Source organism: Phocoena phocoena, chromosome 4, assembly GCF_963924675.1.
Source record: "Phocoena phocoena chromosome 4, mPhoPho1.1, whole genome shotgun sequence".
NCBI classification, from domain to species: domain Eukaryota; kingdom Metazoa; phylum Chordata; class Mammalia; order Artiodactyla; family Phocoenidae; genus Phocoena; species Phocoena phocoena.
Genome location: NC_089222.1, coordinates 97,395,203 through 97,411,548, shown reverse-complemented (window position 1 = coordinate 97,411,548; position 16,346 = coordinate 97,395,203). Strand labels below are relative to the sequence as shown.

Below are 16,346 nucleotides of genomic sequence, written 5' to 3'. Positions count from 1 at the left end.
ATCCTATATCTGGCCAAACTGTCCTTCAAAAATTAGGACAAAATTAAGATATTCTAAGACAATCAAAAGCTGAGGGCGGGGGCTTCCCTGGTGGTGCAGTGGTTGAGAGTCCGCCTGCCGATGCAGGGGACATGGGTTCGTGCCCCGGTCCAGGAAGATCCCACATGCCACGGAGCGGCTGGGCCCGTGAGCCATGGACGCTGAGCCTGCGCGTCTGGAGCCTGTGGTCTGCAACGGGAGAGGCCACAACAGTGAGAGGCCCGCATACCGCAAAAAAAAAAAAAAAAGAAAACGCTGAGGGCGTTCATTACCACTATAAGAAAAAACAGCCCTATAAGAAAAACTAAAGAGAGTCTTTGTGTTGAAATGACAGGACATTAGACAGTAATTCAAAGCCGTATGAAGAAATAAAGATAACTGGTAAAAGTAAATCCATAGACAATTATAAAATCAGGTATTGTAACTCTGGTTTGTAACTTGCCTGTTTACTTTCTACATGATTTAAGCCAGGGGTCCCCAATCCCCGGGTCATGGACTGCTATTGGTCCACACAGCCTGTTATGAACTAGGCTGCACAGCAGGAGGTGAGCAGCCAGTAGGCAAGTGAAGCTTCATCTGCCACTACCCATCACTCCCCATCGCTCGCATTACCGCCTGAACCATCACTCACATTACTGCCTGAACCACCCCCCCGACCCCCGTCCATGGAAAAACTGTCTTCCACGAAACTGGTCCCTGGTGCCAAAAATGTTGGGGACCACTGACTTATGAAACTAATGTATTTTTTAAATTACTAGACTATGCTTTTGAACAAACAATTCATAAAGATATCATTTTATGACATCAGTAATTGAAAGGATGTGAGGACAGAGCTATAGAGGAGCACAGTTCTGAATGTTATTGAAATTAAGCTGGCATAAATTCAAATTGGCATGTTATAACTTTAGAATGTTAAATGTAACCCTCATGATAACCACAAAGAAATCAGCTATAGAATACAGACAAAAGGAAATGAGAATGAAATCAAAAAGCTTCACTACGAAAAAACAAGTAAACATAGAGAAAGACAGTAATGTAGGAAATAAAGGGCAAAAAAGCTATAAGGCGTATAGAAAACAAATATTAAAATCACAGAAAGTCCTTCCTTATCAATAACTGCTTTAATTGTAATTAATTCAACCCCAAACAAAAGATAAAGACTGGCAGAATGGATTAAAAATATATGATCCAAGACTTCCTTGGCAGTCCAGTGGTTAAGACTCTGCACTTCCACCGCAGGGGGTGCAGGTAGTCGGGGAACTAAGATCCCGCATGCTGTATGGCATGGCAAAAAAAAAAAAAGATCCAACTATAGGCTGTCTACAAGAGACTCACTTTAGATGCAAAGATACAAATAGGTTGAAAGCGAAAATATGAAAACAGATATTCTATGCAAATACTAGCCAAAAGAGAGCAAGGGTGGCTATACTAATATCAGACAAAATAGACCTTAAATCAGAAGTTCACAGGAGAGAAAGAAGGACATTATATATTAGTACAAGGTTCAATACAACAGGTGATTTAACAATTGTAAATACTTACACATCTAATATTATCAAAATATATTAAGGAAAAAATTGATAGAACAGAAGGGAGAAACAGACATTTTCACAGTAATAGTTGAAGACTTCAATACCCCACTCTCAACAGGAACAAAACAACCTGACAGAAGATATGTAAGGAATTAGAAGACTTAAACAAATAAAATAAACCTACGAGACCTAACCATCATATACAGAATACTCTACCCAACAAGAGAATATGTATTCTTCTCAAGTGTACAAAGGACATTCTCCATGATAGCTGTATTTTAAGACAAAAAACTACATCTCAACAGATTTAGAAAGATAAATATCATACAAGGCATCTTCCCTGACCACACAGGATGAAGTTAGAAATCAGTAACAGAAGGAGAACTGGAATACTCACATCTTTGGAAATTAAACAACACACTCTGAAGCAAGCAATGGGTGTAAGAAGATATCACAAGGAAATAGAAAATGCTGAGGGATAAATGAAAATGAAAGGACAACATATCAAAACACATGGGATGAAGCAAAAGCAGTGCTAAAGGAGAAATATACAGCTATAGATGTTTACACCAAAAAAGAAATATCTCATATCAACAGCCTAACTTTACAACTTAAGGAACTAGAAAAAGAACAAACTAAATTCAAAGGTAGTGGAAGTAATAAAATAATAAAGATAAGAGCAGAGATAAAAAGAGAATGGGAGAAAAAAAAGAGAAAAATCAACAAAACCAAAAGTTCGTTCTTCAGAAAGATCAATAAAATCAACAGACCTTTAGCTAGATGGACTAAGAAAACGAAGAGAAGATTCAAATTAATAAAATCAGAAATGAAAATTAAAACATTACAACCAGCCCGACAGAAATAAAAAGGATTAGAAGAGAGTACGATGAACAACTATATGAATTGGATAATGTAGATGAAATTAACAAATTCCTACTGACACAAAACCTATTAAATCACAATAGAAAATCTGAATAGACCCATAACTAGTAAGAACATTGAGTCAGTAACCAAAAACTTCCCAATAAAGGAAAGCCCTGGAACTGACAGCCTCAAATGGTGAATTCTACCAAACTTTTAAAGAACAACTAACAGATAATCTTTTCAAACTCTTCCAAAAAACTGAAGATGATGGAATACATCCTCATTCTGTGAGGTCAAGCATTGATTGCCCTGATAGCAAATCAATTCAAAGACACTACAATAAAAATATAGGCCAATATCCCCAAGGAACATTGATGCAAAAATCCTCAATAAAATACCTCAAATGGCTCATATGGTTATATACCTTAACTACATGGATTTACTCACAGGATGCAAGGATGGTTCAACATACAAAAATCTTTCAACACACCACATTAACAGAATAAAAGTGTAAAACCACATGGTCATGTCAATTAATGCAGAAAAAGCACTCCACAAAATTCAATAACTTTTGCTAATAACTAAAAAATAAAATTCGACAATCTAGGAATAGAAACAAACTACTCACCTCAACATAGTAAAAACCATATATTAAAAATGCACAGGAAACATCAAACTCAACGATGAAAGATTGACAGCTTTTCTTCTAGGATCAGGAATAATGCAAGGATGCCCACTTTTACCACTTCTAGTCAACACAGTACTAGAAGTTCTAGCCAGAGCACTTATACAAGAAAAAGAAATATAAAAGCATCAAAACTGGAAAGAAATAATCTGTGTTTGCAGATGATATGATCTTACATGTAGGAAACTCTAAAGATTACACACACACATACACAAAAACAAAACTGTTAGAATTAATAAACAACAACAAAAAAAGGAAACTAAGAGAACAACCTATTTACAATCGCTTCAAGAAGAGAACAAGAAACTTAGCACTTAACCAAGGAGACAAAAGACGTGTACAATGAAAACTATAAAACGTGGCTGAAAGAAATTAAATAAGACATTAATAAATGGAAACACATCCCATGTTCACGGATTGGAAGGCTTAATATTGTTAAGATGTCAATACTACCTAAAGCAATCTACACACTGAATTCAATCTTATCAAAACTGCAGTAGCATTTCTTGCAGAAATATAAAAACTTATCCTAAAACGCATACATGACCTTAAGGAAACCGGAAGAGCCAAAAACGATCTTCAACAAATTTGGAGGTCTCATACTCCCTGATTTCAAAAATTACTACAAAGCTATAATAATCAAAACACCATGGAACTGGCATAAAGACAGATATAGAGATCAATGTAATAGAACAACACCCAGAAATAAACCCTCGCATATATGGCAGATGATTTTCACATGGCTGCCAAGACCATTCAGTGGGGAAAGGACAGCCTTTTCAACAAAGCATGTGGAGAAACAGAATATCCACATGCAAAAAGAATGAAGATGGACCCTCACCTAACACCCTACACAAAAGTTAACTCAAAATGCATCAAAGGCCTAAATGCATAAGCTGAAACTATAAAACTCTAGGCATAGGGGGAAATGTTCATGACACTGGATTTGGCAAAAATTTCTTGTATATGACACCAAAGCATGGGCAAAAAATGGAAACATAGATATATTGGACTTTATCAAAACTGAAACTTCTGTACATCAAGTGGCAGTATCAGTAGAATAAAAGTCAACCCACAAAATGGAAGAAAATATTTGCAAATCATATTTCTGATAATATATTAATATTCAGAATATAGAGAGAACTCCTAAAACTCAAAAATAAAAAACAGAAGACGGCATACTAGGATGATGGGGAATTCACATCTCCGCACAACTAGGACACTTACCAGGCACTGGTGGGGGACCATGGACACCAAAAAGGACAGAAGGAACCCCCAGCAAGTGGTTGTTTCAATTATACTTTTATTTTTCCTAATATATTTTTTATCTTTCTAATTTTATTTTGTTTTTTATTCTTTGATACTGTACTGCTCCTCTTTTTTTTTTTTTTTTTTTTTTTTTTTTTTTTTTTTTACCGTGCCACAAAGCTTGCGGGATCTTGGTTCCCATTCCGGATGTCGGGCCCAAGCTACTGTGGTGGGAGCTCCGAGTCCAAACTGCTGGACTAAGAGAGAACCTCAGACCCCAGTGACTATTAATCGGAGTGACGCCTCCCAGAGGTCCTCATCTCAGCACCATGACCCAGCTCTATCCAACTGGCTGCAAACTTCAGTGCTGTAAGTCTCAGGCGAAACAACCAGTAAGACAGGAATACAGCACCACCCAGGAAAAAAAAAAAAAAAGAAACAACAAAAACACATGTTACAGATGAAGAAGCAAGGTAAAAATGTAAAAGACCAAGTAAATGAAGACGAGATACATAACCTACCTGAAAAAGAATTCAGAGTAATGATAGAAAAGATGATCCAAATTCTCGGAAACAGATGGAGAAAATACAAGAGACATTTAACAAGGATCTAGAAGAACTAATGAGCAAATAAACAGTGAGGAACAACATAATTACTGAAATTAAAAATACTCTAGAAGGAAGCAATGGCAGAATAACTGAGGCAGAAAAAACAGATAAGCGAGCTGGAAGATAAAATAGTGGAAATAACTGCCAGGGAGCAGAAAAAAGAAAGAACACAATTGAGGACAGTCTCGGAGACCACTGGGGCATCATTAAATGCATCAACATTCGAATTATACAGGTCCCAGAAGAGGAAGAGAAAAAGAAAGGATATGAGGAAATATTTGAAAAGATTATAGTTGAAAACTTCCCTAACATGGGAAAGGAAATACTCATTCAACTCCAGGAAGCAGAGTCCCATGCAGGATAAATCCAAGCAGAAATAAACCAAGACACATATTAATCAAACTATCAAAAATTAAATACAGGGCTTCCCTGATGGCACAATGGTTAAGAGTCAGCCTGCCGATGCAGGGGACGTGGGTTCGTGCCCCAGTCCAGAAAAATCTCACATGCCGTGAAGCGGCTGGGCCTGTGAGCCATGGGCACTAAGCCTGTGTGTCCAGAGCATGTGCTCCACAACAGGAGAGTCCACAACAGTGAGAGGCCCGTGTTACGCAAAACAAAAAAAATTTTTAAATAAATACAAACAAAAAATATTAAAAGCAGCAAGGGAAAAGCAACAAGTAGCATATAAGGGAATGCCCATAAGGTTAACAGCTGATCTTTCAGCAGAAACTCTGCAAACCAGAAGGGAGTGGGCAGGACATATTTAACTGATAAACGGGAAAACCCTGCAACCAAGACTACTCTATCCACCAAGGATCTCATTCAGATTCGACAGAGAAATTAAAACTTTTACAGACAAGCAAAATCTAAGAGAATTCAGCACCACCAAACCAGCTTTACAAAAATGCTAAAGCAAATTCTCTGGGCAGGAAACACAAAAGAATGAAAAAACCTACAAAAACAAACCATAAACAATTAGGAAAATGGTAATAGGAAAATACATATCGATAACTACCTTAAATGTAAATGGATTAAATGCTCCAACCAAAAGACCCAGGCTGACTGAATAGATACAAAAACAAGACCTGTATACACACTGTCCACAACAGACCCACTTCAGACCTAGGGACACGTACAGAATGAAAGGGAGGGGATGGAAAAAGATATTCCATGCGAATGGAAATCAACAGGAAGCTGAAGCAGCAATTCTCATATCAGACAAAACAGAATGCAAAATAAAGACTATTACAAGAGACAAAGAAGGACACTATATACTGATCAAGCGATCGAACTAGGAAGAAGACATAACAATTGTAAATATATATGCACCCAACATAGGAGCACCTCAGTACATAAGGCAAATGCTAACAGCCATAAAAGGGGAAACTGACAGTAACACAATAATAGCAGGGGACTTTAAAACAACTTTCACCAATGGACAGATCACCCAAAATGCAAATAAATAAGGAAATACAAGGTTTAAATGATACATTAAACAAGATGGACTTAACTGATACTTACAGGACATTCCATCCCAAAACAACAGAATACACTTTCTTCTCAAGTGCTCATGGAATATTCTCCAGGATAGACCATATCGTGAGTCACAAATCAAGCCTTGGTAAATTTAAGAAGATTGAAATCATATCAAGTATCTTTTCAGACCATAACACTGTGAGACTAGGTATCGATTACAGCACAGAAGCTGTAAAAAATACAAACACATGGAGGCTAGACAATATGCTACTAAATAACCAAGAGATCATTGAAGAAATCAAAGAGGAAATCAAAAAATACCTAGAAATAAATGACAATGAAAACATGACCACCCAAAACCTATGTGAGGCAGCAAAAGCAGTTCTAAGAGGGAAGTTTATAGCAATACAATCTTACCTCAAGAAACAAGAAACATCTCAAATAAACAATCTAACCTTACGCCTAAAGCAATTAGAGAAAGAAGAACAAAAAACCCCCAAAGTTAGCAGAAGGAAAGAAATCATAAAGATCAGATCAGAAATAAATGAAAAAGAAATGAAGGAAATGATAGCAAACATCAATAAAACTAAAAGCTGGTTCTTTCAAAAGATAAACAAAATTGATAAACCATTAGCCAGACTCATCAAGAAAAAAAGGGAGAAGACTCAAAAGAATTAGAAATGAAAAAGGGAAGTAACAACTGACACTGCAGAAACACAAAGGATCAAGAGAGATTACTACAAGCAACTATATGCCAATAAAACGGACAACCTAGAAGAAATGCACAAATTCTTAGAAAAGCACTACCTTCCGAGACTGAACCAGGAAGAAATAGAAAATATAAACAGACCAATCACAAGCACTGAATTTGAAAGTAAGATTAAAAATCTTCCAAAAAACAAAAGCCCAGGACCAGATGGCTTCACAGGTGAATTCTATCAAACATTTAGAGAAGAGTTAACACCTATACTTCTAAAACTCTTCCAAAACATAGCAGAAGGAGGAACACTCCCGAACTCATTCTACGAGGACAGCATCATCCTGATACCAAAGCCAGACAAAGGCGTCACAAAAAAAGAAAACTACAGGCCAATATCACTGATGAACATAGATGCAAAAATCCTCAACAATATCCTAGCAAACAGAATCCAAAAGCACATTAAAAGGATCATATACCATGATCAAGTGGAGTTTATGCAAGGATTCTTAAATATATGCAAATCAGTCCATGTGATACACCATATTAACAAATTGAAGGATAAAAACCATATGATTATCTCAATACATGCAGAAAAAGCTTTCCACAAAATTCAACACCAATTTATGATAAAAACTCTCCAGAGAGCAGACACAGAGGGAACCTACCTCAACATAATAAAGGCCATATCTGACAAACCCACAGCCAACATCATTCTCAATTGTGAAAAACTGAAAACACTTCCTCTAAGATCAGGAACAAGACAAGGTTGCCCACTCTCACCACTACTATTCAACACAGTTTTGGTAGTTATAGCCACAGCAATCAGAGAAGAAAAAGAAATAAAAGGAATCCAAATTGGAAAAGAAGAAGTAAAACTGTCACTGTTTGCAGATGACATGATACTATACATAGAGAATCCTAAAGATGTTACCGAAAACTACTAGAGCTAATCAATGAATTTGGTAGAGTAGCAGGATACAAAATTAATACGCAGTAATCTCTTATATTCCTACACACTAATGACGAAGAATCTGAAAGAGAAATTAAAGGAACACTCCCATTTACCATTGCAACAAAGGGTAAAATATCTAGGAATAAACCTACCTAAGGAGAGAAAAGACCTATATGCCAAAAACTATGACACTGATGAAAGAAATTAGAGATGATACAAACGGATGGAGAGATATATACCATGCTCTTGGAGTGAAAGAATCAACATTGTGAAAATGACTATACTACCCAAAGCAATCTACAGATTCAATGCAATCCCTATCAAGTTACCAATGGCATTTTTCACAGAACTAGAACAGAAAACTGCACAATTTGTATGGAAACACAAAAGACCCCTAAAAGCCAAAGCAATCTTGAGAAAGAAAAACGGAGCCGGAGGAATCAGGCTCCCTGGCTTCAGACTATACTACAAAGCTACAGTAATCAAGACAGGATGGTACTGGCACAGAAACAGAAATATACATCAGTGGGACAGGATAGAAAGCCCAGAGATAAACCCATGCACATATGGTCACCTTATCTTTGATAAAGGAAGCAAGAATATACAATGAAGAAAAGACAGCCTCTTAAATAAGTGGTGCTGGGAAAACTGGATGGCTACATGTAAACGAATGAAATTAGAAAACTCCCTAACACCATACACAAAAATAAACTCAAAATGGATTAAAGACCTAAATGTAATGCCGGACACTATCAAACTCTTAGAGGAAAACATAGGCAGAACACTCTATGACATAAATCACAGCAAGATCCTTTTTGACCCACCTTCCAGAGAAATGGAAATAAAAACAAAAATATACAAATGGGACCTAATGAAACTTAAAAGCTTTTGCACAGGAAAGGAAACCATAAACAAGACGAAAAGACAACCCTCATAATGGGAGAAAATATTTGCAAACGAAGCAACTGACAAAGGATTAACCTCTAAAATATACAAGCAGCTCATGCAGCTCAATATCAAAAAAACAAACAACCCAATCCAAAACTGGGCAGAAGACCTAAATAGACATTACTCCAAAGATATACAAATTGCCAAGACACACATGAAAAGATGCTCAACATCACTAGTTATTAGAGAAATGAAAATCAAAACTACAATGAGGTATCACCTCACACCGGTCAGAATGGCCACCATCAAAAAATCTAGAAACAATAAATGCTGGAGAGGGTGTGGAGAAAAGGGAACCCTCTTGCACTGTAGAGGGGAATGTAAATTGATACAGCACTATGGAGAACAGTATGGAGGTTCCTTAAAAAACTAAAAGTAGGACTACCATATGACCCAGCAATCCCACTACTGGGCATATACCCTGAGAAAACCATAATTCAAAAAGAGTCATCATGTACCACAATGTTCACTGAAGCTCTATTTACAATAGCCACGACATGGAAGCAACCTAGGTGTCCACTGACAGATGAATGGATAAAGAAGATGTGGCACATATATACAATGGAATATTACTCAGCCATAAAAAGAAACGAAATTGAGTTATTTGTAGTGAGGCAGATGGACCTAGAGTCTGTCATACAGAGTGAAGTAAGTCAGAAAGAGAAAAGCGAATACCATGTGCTAACACGTATATATGGAATCTAAAAAAAAAAATAAAAGTTCTGACGAACCTAGGGGCCGGACATGAATAAAGACACAGACGTAGAGAATGGACTTGAGAACAAGGGGAGCGGGAAGGGTCACCTGGGACGAAGTGAGAGAGTAACACTGACATATATACACTACCAAATGTAAAACAGATAGCTAGTGAGAAGCAGCAGCATAGCACAGGGAGATCAGCTTGTTGCTCTGCAACCACCTAGAGGGGTGGGATAGGGAGGGTGGGAAGGAGATGCAAGAGGGAGGGGATATGGGGATATATGTATGCATATAGCTGATTCACTTTGTTATACAGCAGAAACTAACACAACATTGTAAAGCAATTATACTCCAATAATGATGCTAAAAAATAAATAAATAAAAAACAACCTGATTCATCAATGGGCAAAGGAGCTGAACAGACAGTTCTCCAAAGAAGATACATGAATGGCCAATAAACTCATGAAAAAGATGTTCAATATCAGTAATTACTAGGAAAAACCATGTCAAAAGCACAATGAGATATCACTTCACACCCATTAGGATGGCCATTATGCAAACACAAAAAATAACAAGTGTTACCAATGATGTGAAAAAACCAGGACCCTTGTGCACTACTGTGTCAATGTAAAATGGTACAGTTACTACAGAGAACAGTGTGGGGGTTACTCAAAAAATTAATAATAGAATTAAATGATCCAGCAATTCCACTTTCAGATATACACCCAAAATAATTGAAAGCAGAAACACAGATACTTGTACACTGATGTTCATAACAGTGTTATTATTCACAATAGCCAAAAAGTGAAAGCAACCCATGTATCCATAGACATTTATATCAGACTCCAGAAAGGCAAAAAGGAACCAAAACAATTAGAAAAGTTATCTCCAGACTGTTATTCTGGGTCTAATACCTCACTCAAAACATCACAAATTAAAACTGTAGTTCACTGACCTATTTTTATACTTGGGGTTGAGGAGGTCTTTCCAAGAATAAACCAAAACACCGGGGTCAAACACTGACAGGTTTTACAAAATAAAACTTTAAGTATCAATACTACAGAAGTTAGTATAAACAAAGTAAAATTACAAATAGGAAACCTAAAAAAATTTTTGCAACACATATAACAAAGAGTTAGTACCTTTCATAAGAGTTCTTACAAATCAGTATGAAACACCCCAATACATGCAAAGACTAAAGAAGAAACTCATGTGAGAAATACAAAATCCATCTTCACTGAAATAAGAAATGACTGAAATGAAAACAATTTATTGAAAACAATTATGTTTATTTTTGCCAACAGGTCATCAAAAAATTTCAATATCACTTAATTCTGGATAAAGTACAGGAGAATGGCACTACAAGATTTATAAGACTAAGTACACAAAGATATATATATAAATCCATTTATTGGGACTGCCCTGGTGGCGCAGTGGTTAAGAATCCACCTGCCAATGCAGGGGACACGGGTTCGATCCCTGGTCTGGGAGGATCCCACTTGCCACAGAGCAACTAAGCCTGTGAGCCACAACTACTGAGCCTGCACTCTACAGCCAGTGAGCCACAACTACTGAGCCTGTATGCCACAACTACTGAAGCCTGTGTGCCTAGAGCCCATGCTCTGCAACAAAAGAAGCCACCACTATGAGAAGCCCGTGCACCACAACGAAGAGTAGCCACCGCTCACTTCAACTAGAGAAAGCCTGCACGCAGCAACGAAGACCCAACACAGCCAAAACTAAATAAATAAAATAAATAAACTTAATGGACTTCCCTGGTGGCACAGTGGTTAAGAATCCGCCTGCCAATGCAGGGGACACAGATTCGAGCCCTGGTCTGGGAAGATCCCACATGCCGCGAGGCAACTAAGCCTATGCCCCACAACAACAGAGCCTGTGCTCTAGAGCCCATGAGCCACAACTACTGAGCCCGTGTGCTGCAACTACTGAAGCCCACGCACCTAGAGCCCGTGCTCTGCAATAAGAGAAGCCACTACAATGAGAAGCCCATGCACCGCAACAAAGAGTAGCCCCTGCTCAACACAACCAGAGAAAACCCAACACAACAGCAACGAAGACCCAATGCAGCCAAAAATAAATAAATAAATTTTAAAAATAAATTTATAAAAAAGGATAACTCCATTTATTATGGCATTGTTATACAGATAAAAAATGAAAAATATCCTAAATGTCCACCCATAAGGAAGTAAATATATGTAAAAGAAGATAAATAGATCTCTATGTATTGATGTAAAAAGTTATCAAATTAAAAGATAATAAGTGATTTTCTCATTTACTCCTCCAGCATACCTAGGTATTATTATCTTAACTTACAGATGGGCTAAACTGAGGTACAGAGAAAGAGAAGTTAAGCAAATTGCCTGAGCTTCAATTCAAGTCTGTACTAAATAAGTTAATACAGGTATGGCATTTATCACAGTGTAATATCGTAGTAAAGACTTAATAAATATTAATTAAAATTTGTTATAGGAATAGTATAAAGGTTAATAATTAAGTATCTATATGTTAAAATAATAAATTGGCATCTAGAAAAAGCAAATATGCTACTTCAAGGTGACCATTTTAATTTAAATTTCCTATTCACTTTTGGTGTTTTCTATTAATCCTTTATTTTTGGCATAAAACACAAGACTTTTTTTCCTATATAATTACATTCAGGGTGTCATTAAAGTTGGTAATAACAGCTCTGAACAATAAAGACAAGCTAAGGCTAAAGTAAGACTTTTAGCCTTCATATAACATTTTTTCATAGGTATCATCAAGGGCACAAGCATTGGGTTTTCAGAGGAAACCTCCTCAGTTTTCAGCCATAGCCCCCATTCTTCAACCCACCAACTTCTAGTTGCTACTTGACATTCTATCTTTGTAACAAAGTTGACCACATTCTCTACAATAACAGAACAGTAACAATAATGTCAGAACATCATGTTTCCTTCCGAGAAGATCTAATTTCTATTTACTCTTTCTGATTTTAAGACAGGCAAACTAGGAGGAGGTTGGTTACAAGAGTCCCCTCCTCAAGCCTATCCTGTATTCATCCTGTATTTAGTTTTAATGGGGCATATCTACTGAAGTGATGATATGGCCATACTTAAAATTTATGGGCACTCTGGATTCTCCTCAAAATGAACTCATTTTAAGGGAAGAGAGAACTAGTTTGGTTTAAGGAGTACAGTACTCTTTAAACCACATGGTAATACTAGTATGGCTGTGGCAATTGTGACTACCATTTATTGGTTACCTATCAAGTTCTAGGCATTTTACATAGGTTATCTCCTTAAATCTGCACAATAATCCTATAAGGTGTGTATAATTATCCCTGTTTTAAAGATAGAATAGGTAACTTGCCCAAGGTAAGTCAGCATGTTAGCAGTACAGCTAAAATCTGAATCCAGGCGTCTGGCTCCAAAGTCTATGCCTATTCTAAATGCAAGAATCAAAGAAAGAAAATTACCACCAAGAGAATGAATTTCCAGGGTCCATATCAAATACCACCTGGAAATTTCCTTACTATTTGGAAAGGACCTTAGGAGACCTAGAGTTCTCACTGAATAGATTTTAGAAAGAGCCAGAAATTTTAGAGTTGTTACTAGTAAACCTTAGCCCCAGGTTGGTATAAAGCCTGAAAAGTATAGATTACAATTTGATAGTTTCACAGAATCCTCACAATAGTGCTATTTTTCATAACAGCATGAATGTGCACTGATGTCATTTGAATTCCATGGGAACAGTACATAAGTGACTTTCTCTACAGAAAGTATCTTCAATAATAATTTTTTGTATGGTATTTTATTTTCATAAAGAATTCTCACAAGTGAGATTTTAAAATGATTATACAAAATTTTGTGAGGTTAGAAACATTATTCAAAATTATTTCTCTTGGGCTTCCCTGGTGGCGCAGTGGTTGAGAGTCTGCCTGCCAATGCAGGGGACAATGGGTTTGTGCCCCGGTCCGGGAAGATCCCACATGCCGCGGAGCAGCTGGGCCCATGAGCCATGGCCGCTGAGCCTGCACGTCCGGAGCCTGTGCTCCGCAACGCGAAAGGCCACAACAGTGAGAGGCCCGCGTACCACAAAAAAAAAAAAAAAAAAAAATATATATATATATATATATGTATATATATATATATATATTTCTCTTTTTACAACTAAGGAAACCAAAGATCAAGGTTAAATGACATGAACATTAACCCAAGTGCACAAAATTCAATATGTATTGAGCTAAGCACTGGATATAAATGTAAATAAGATATGATCTCTCTCCTTAAGGAGCTCATGGTCTAGTACAGGAGGCAAATATAAACACTTATAGTGCAAAATGATAAATGCATTTCTACTATCTCTGATTCTACATTAAATTTATTAGTAACTGGATAATGCCACTGGAGCTCTTTTTTTTTCAGCAAATTCAGAAAAAGTATAAAGTTAAAATTGTCACTGAGAATTTACTAAGTAGAACCTAAGTGAAACACAAAATATTTTCCAAAAGGAGAAAAATTCATAAAATTTTTAAGTTCATAAGAAATAAACAGAGTTTATAAAAACAGAATGTGTTAGAAATTAAGAAATTTGTTATAGATATTTTAAAAGGCAACCATAAATACTCTTTAATGTAATTAGGCTTACAAGAGAAATACAAACCAGAAGTTACCTTTTGGTTGGGGGTAGAGGGACAATTAAGACTGGATCAATAATTTTTCACTCAGATCAAAACTATTTATTGGACTGGTGGAAAGCAGAAAATAAAATAGAGAAGTTCACGGTAAATGAAAGTTAAAAGATCTAGTACTATTTACTAACTGACATACCCTAGCTTTTTACTGCAAATTTTTTTCTTATTTACAGCCCCCAAATGAGCCTTTGCTAAAGCTTAAAACAAAAGCAACTGCTGATTTCCATTTCTCTTATTAGTACAGTAAGCCATGTTTGTTAACGGAATTCAGCTATCTCAGGCCATTTTTTGTGAAGAATGCATTCAGTCATACATTCAGCAGATATTTAATGGCCAGGTACAGTTCTAGAATATGAGTATACAAATAGTGAATAAGAAAAGATGGAGGGGGGCTTCCCTGGTGGCACAGTGGTTGAGAGTCCGCCTGCCGATGCAGGGGACGCGGGTTCGTGCCCTGGTCCGGGAAGATCCCACATGCCGCGGAGCGGCTGGGCCCGTGAGCCACGGCCACTGAACCTGCACGTCTGGAGCCTGTGCTCCGCAACGGGAGAGGCCACAACAGTGAGAGGCCCGCGCACCGCAAAAAGAAAAAAAAAGGAAAAGATGGATGTGGATGGACGGACGGACGGACAGATGGATGGATGGATAGAGAGACAGCCAGATGGATGAATAGGACAAAGAAGGAGAAGGAATAGACAGATGTCAGGAGAATGAATTTCAATTATACCAGACAAATAAACTGAAATAGGTAACTAAATATTCATTAAGAGTCTGCCTCCATTTTCCCAAAACACAAGTAGAGTGACCGGTACTGTCTGAAACTGATTATTAGCTATGGACTGTTGGTTCCAATAGCCATTCCAGCCACCAGGGGAGAAAAGTTATACTAGCCATCAGAGCACAGCTGCCTCTCATTTAGCAGTAACATATCTGTGGGGGAAGAATAGAGGAAGGCTCATGAGAATAAGTAAAATATTTATTTTGAGTAAAGTTATCACTAAACATACCTTTCAGATAAAAAGGAGCTCTTGTGAGGATTTAGATTTTGACAAGATTCTAGGCTGCCATCAGATGATGAAGCAAGCTGCTCTGAGTGCAAGTTGTCTGTATCACCCAAACTGGCCTCAGTTACAGGTGAGGTCTTTATGTATTTTCTTCCTAACTCCGTTCCCAGGACATTCGTCAATATAACTCTGGGTATCCTGTCATATAAAATAACAAACACTGTACTGTACTGAAATTTGCAGTAAAAAAAATTCTAGGAAGTTGAATTTTCAAGCATTTTCAACTCAGTACAAGTAAGCTATTAGAATTATACCACCCTGGAAATCAGCCCATAAAAACTCAAAATGTTGGATGAACACTCTTTTTTTTGTTTCTAGAAATACTTATATCTTATAAATTGGCATAGATTGGCATGCCACTATAATGGCTTAACTGTACTTAGTGGATGCTATTGGGGTTGCTTAAAATTTTAACCAGTTTTTCTAAAAAAATGCTTTTTCTTTTCCAGTAGTTATTAAAAACACAGATACTACAAACCAATTCAATAAATCTTTATTCTTCTGCTTCAACAGAAAGGTCCTTGGTAAATAACAATACTCATAATTGGTAAATGACAAATGCTAAATCCAATAAGGAAGACATCATTCAGATTGTATCTATAGTAATGATAGAGTCCTTAAGTGAAACAGCACATATACTGATGGTAATAAATACTCTTTATATAATAGCACCAGGGAAAAGGGTCAACAAAATAAATGTTTAGTAAAGTGTAATTTTTAACACTCCAAACTTTTTTAAAGTGGTGGTTTCATATCATCCTTAAACAGAAGAGGATAGCCTAATCTTCTGGTTAGCCAGTTGTTACTATAAACAACTGATGTTCTTTTCCACACT

General features: G+C 36.9%; 1 protein-coding gene across 4 annotated transcripts in view; it reads right to left on the bottom strand.

Annotated features, from left to right (window-relative positions):
• SENP7 (SUMO specific peptidase 7) overlaps nt 1–16,346 on the bottom strand; it is a 159,648-nt gene that overhangs the window by 62,805 nt on the left and 80,497 nt on the right. For 2 of the 4 annotated variants that reach the window (XM_065876082.1, XM_065876085.1), the window contains one exon: nt 15,455–15,649. The exons of the other annotated variants lie outside the window; for them this stretch is intronic. In XM_065876082.1, the coding sequence (XP_065732154.1) occupies nt 15,455–15,649 (195 nt within the window). The remainder of the gene's footprint in view (nt 1–15,454; nt 15,650–16,346) is intronic. 4 annotated transcript variants of the gene reach the window in all.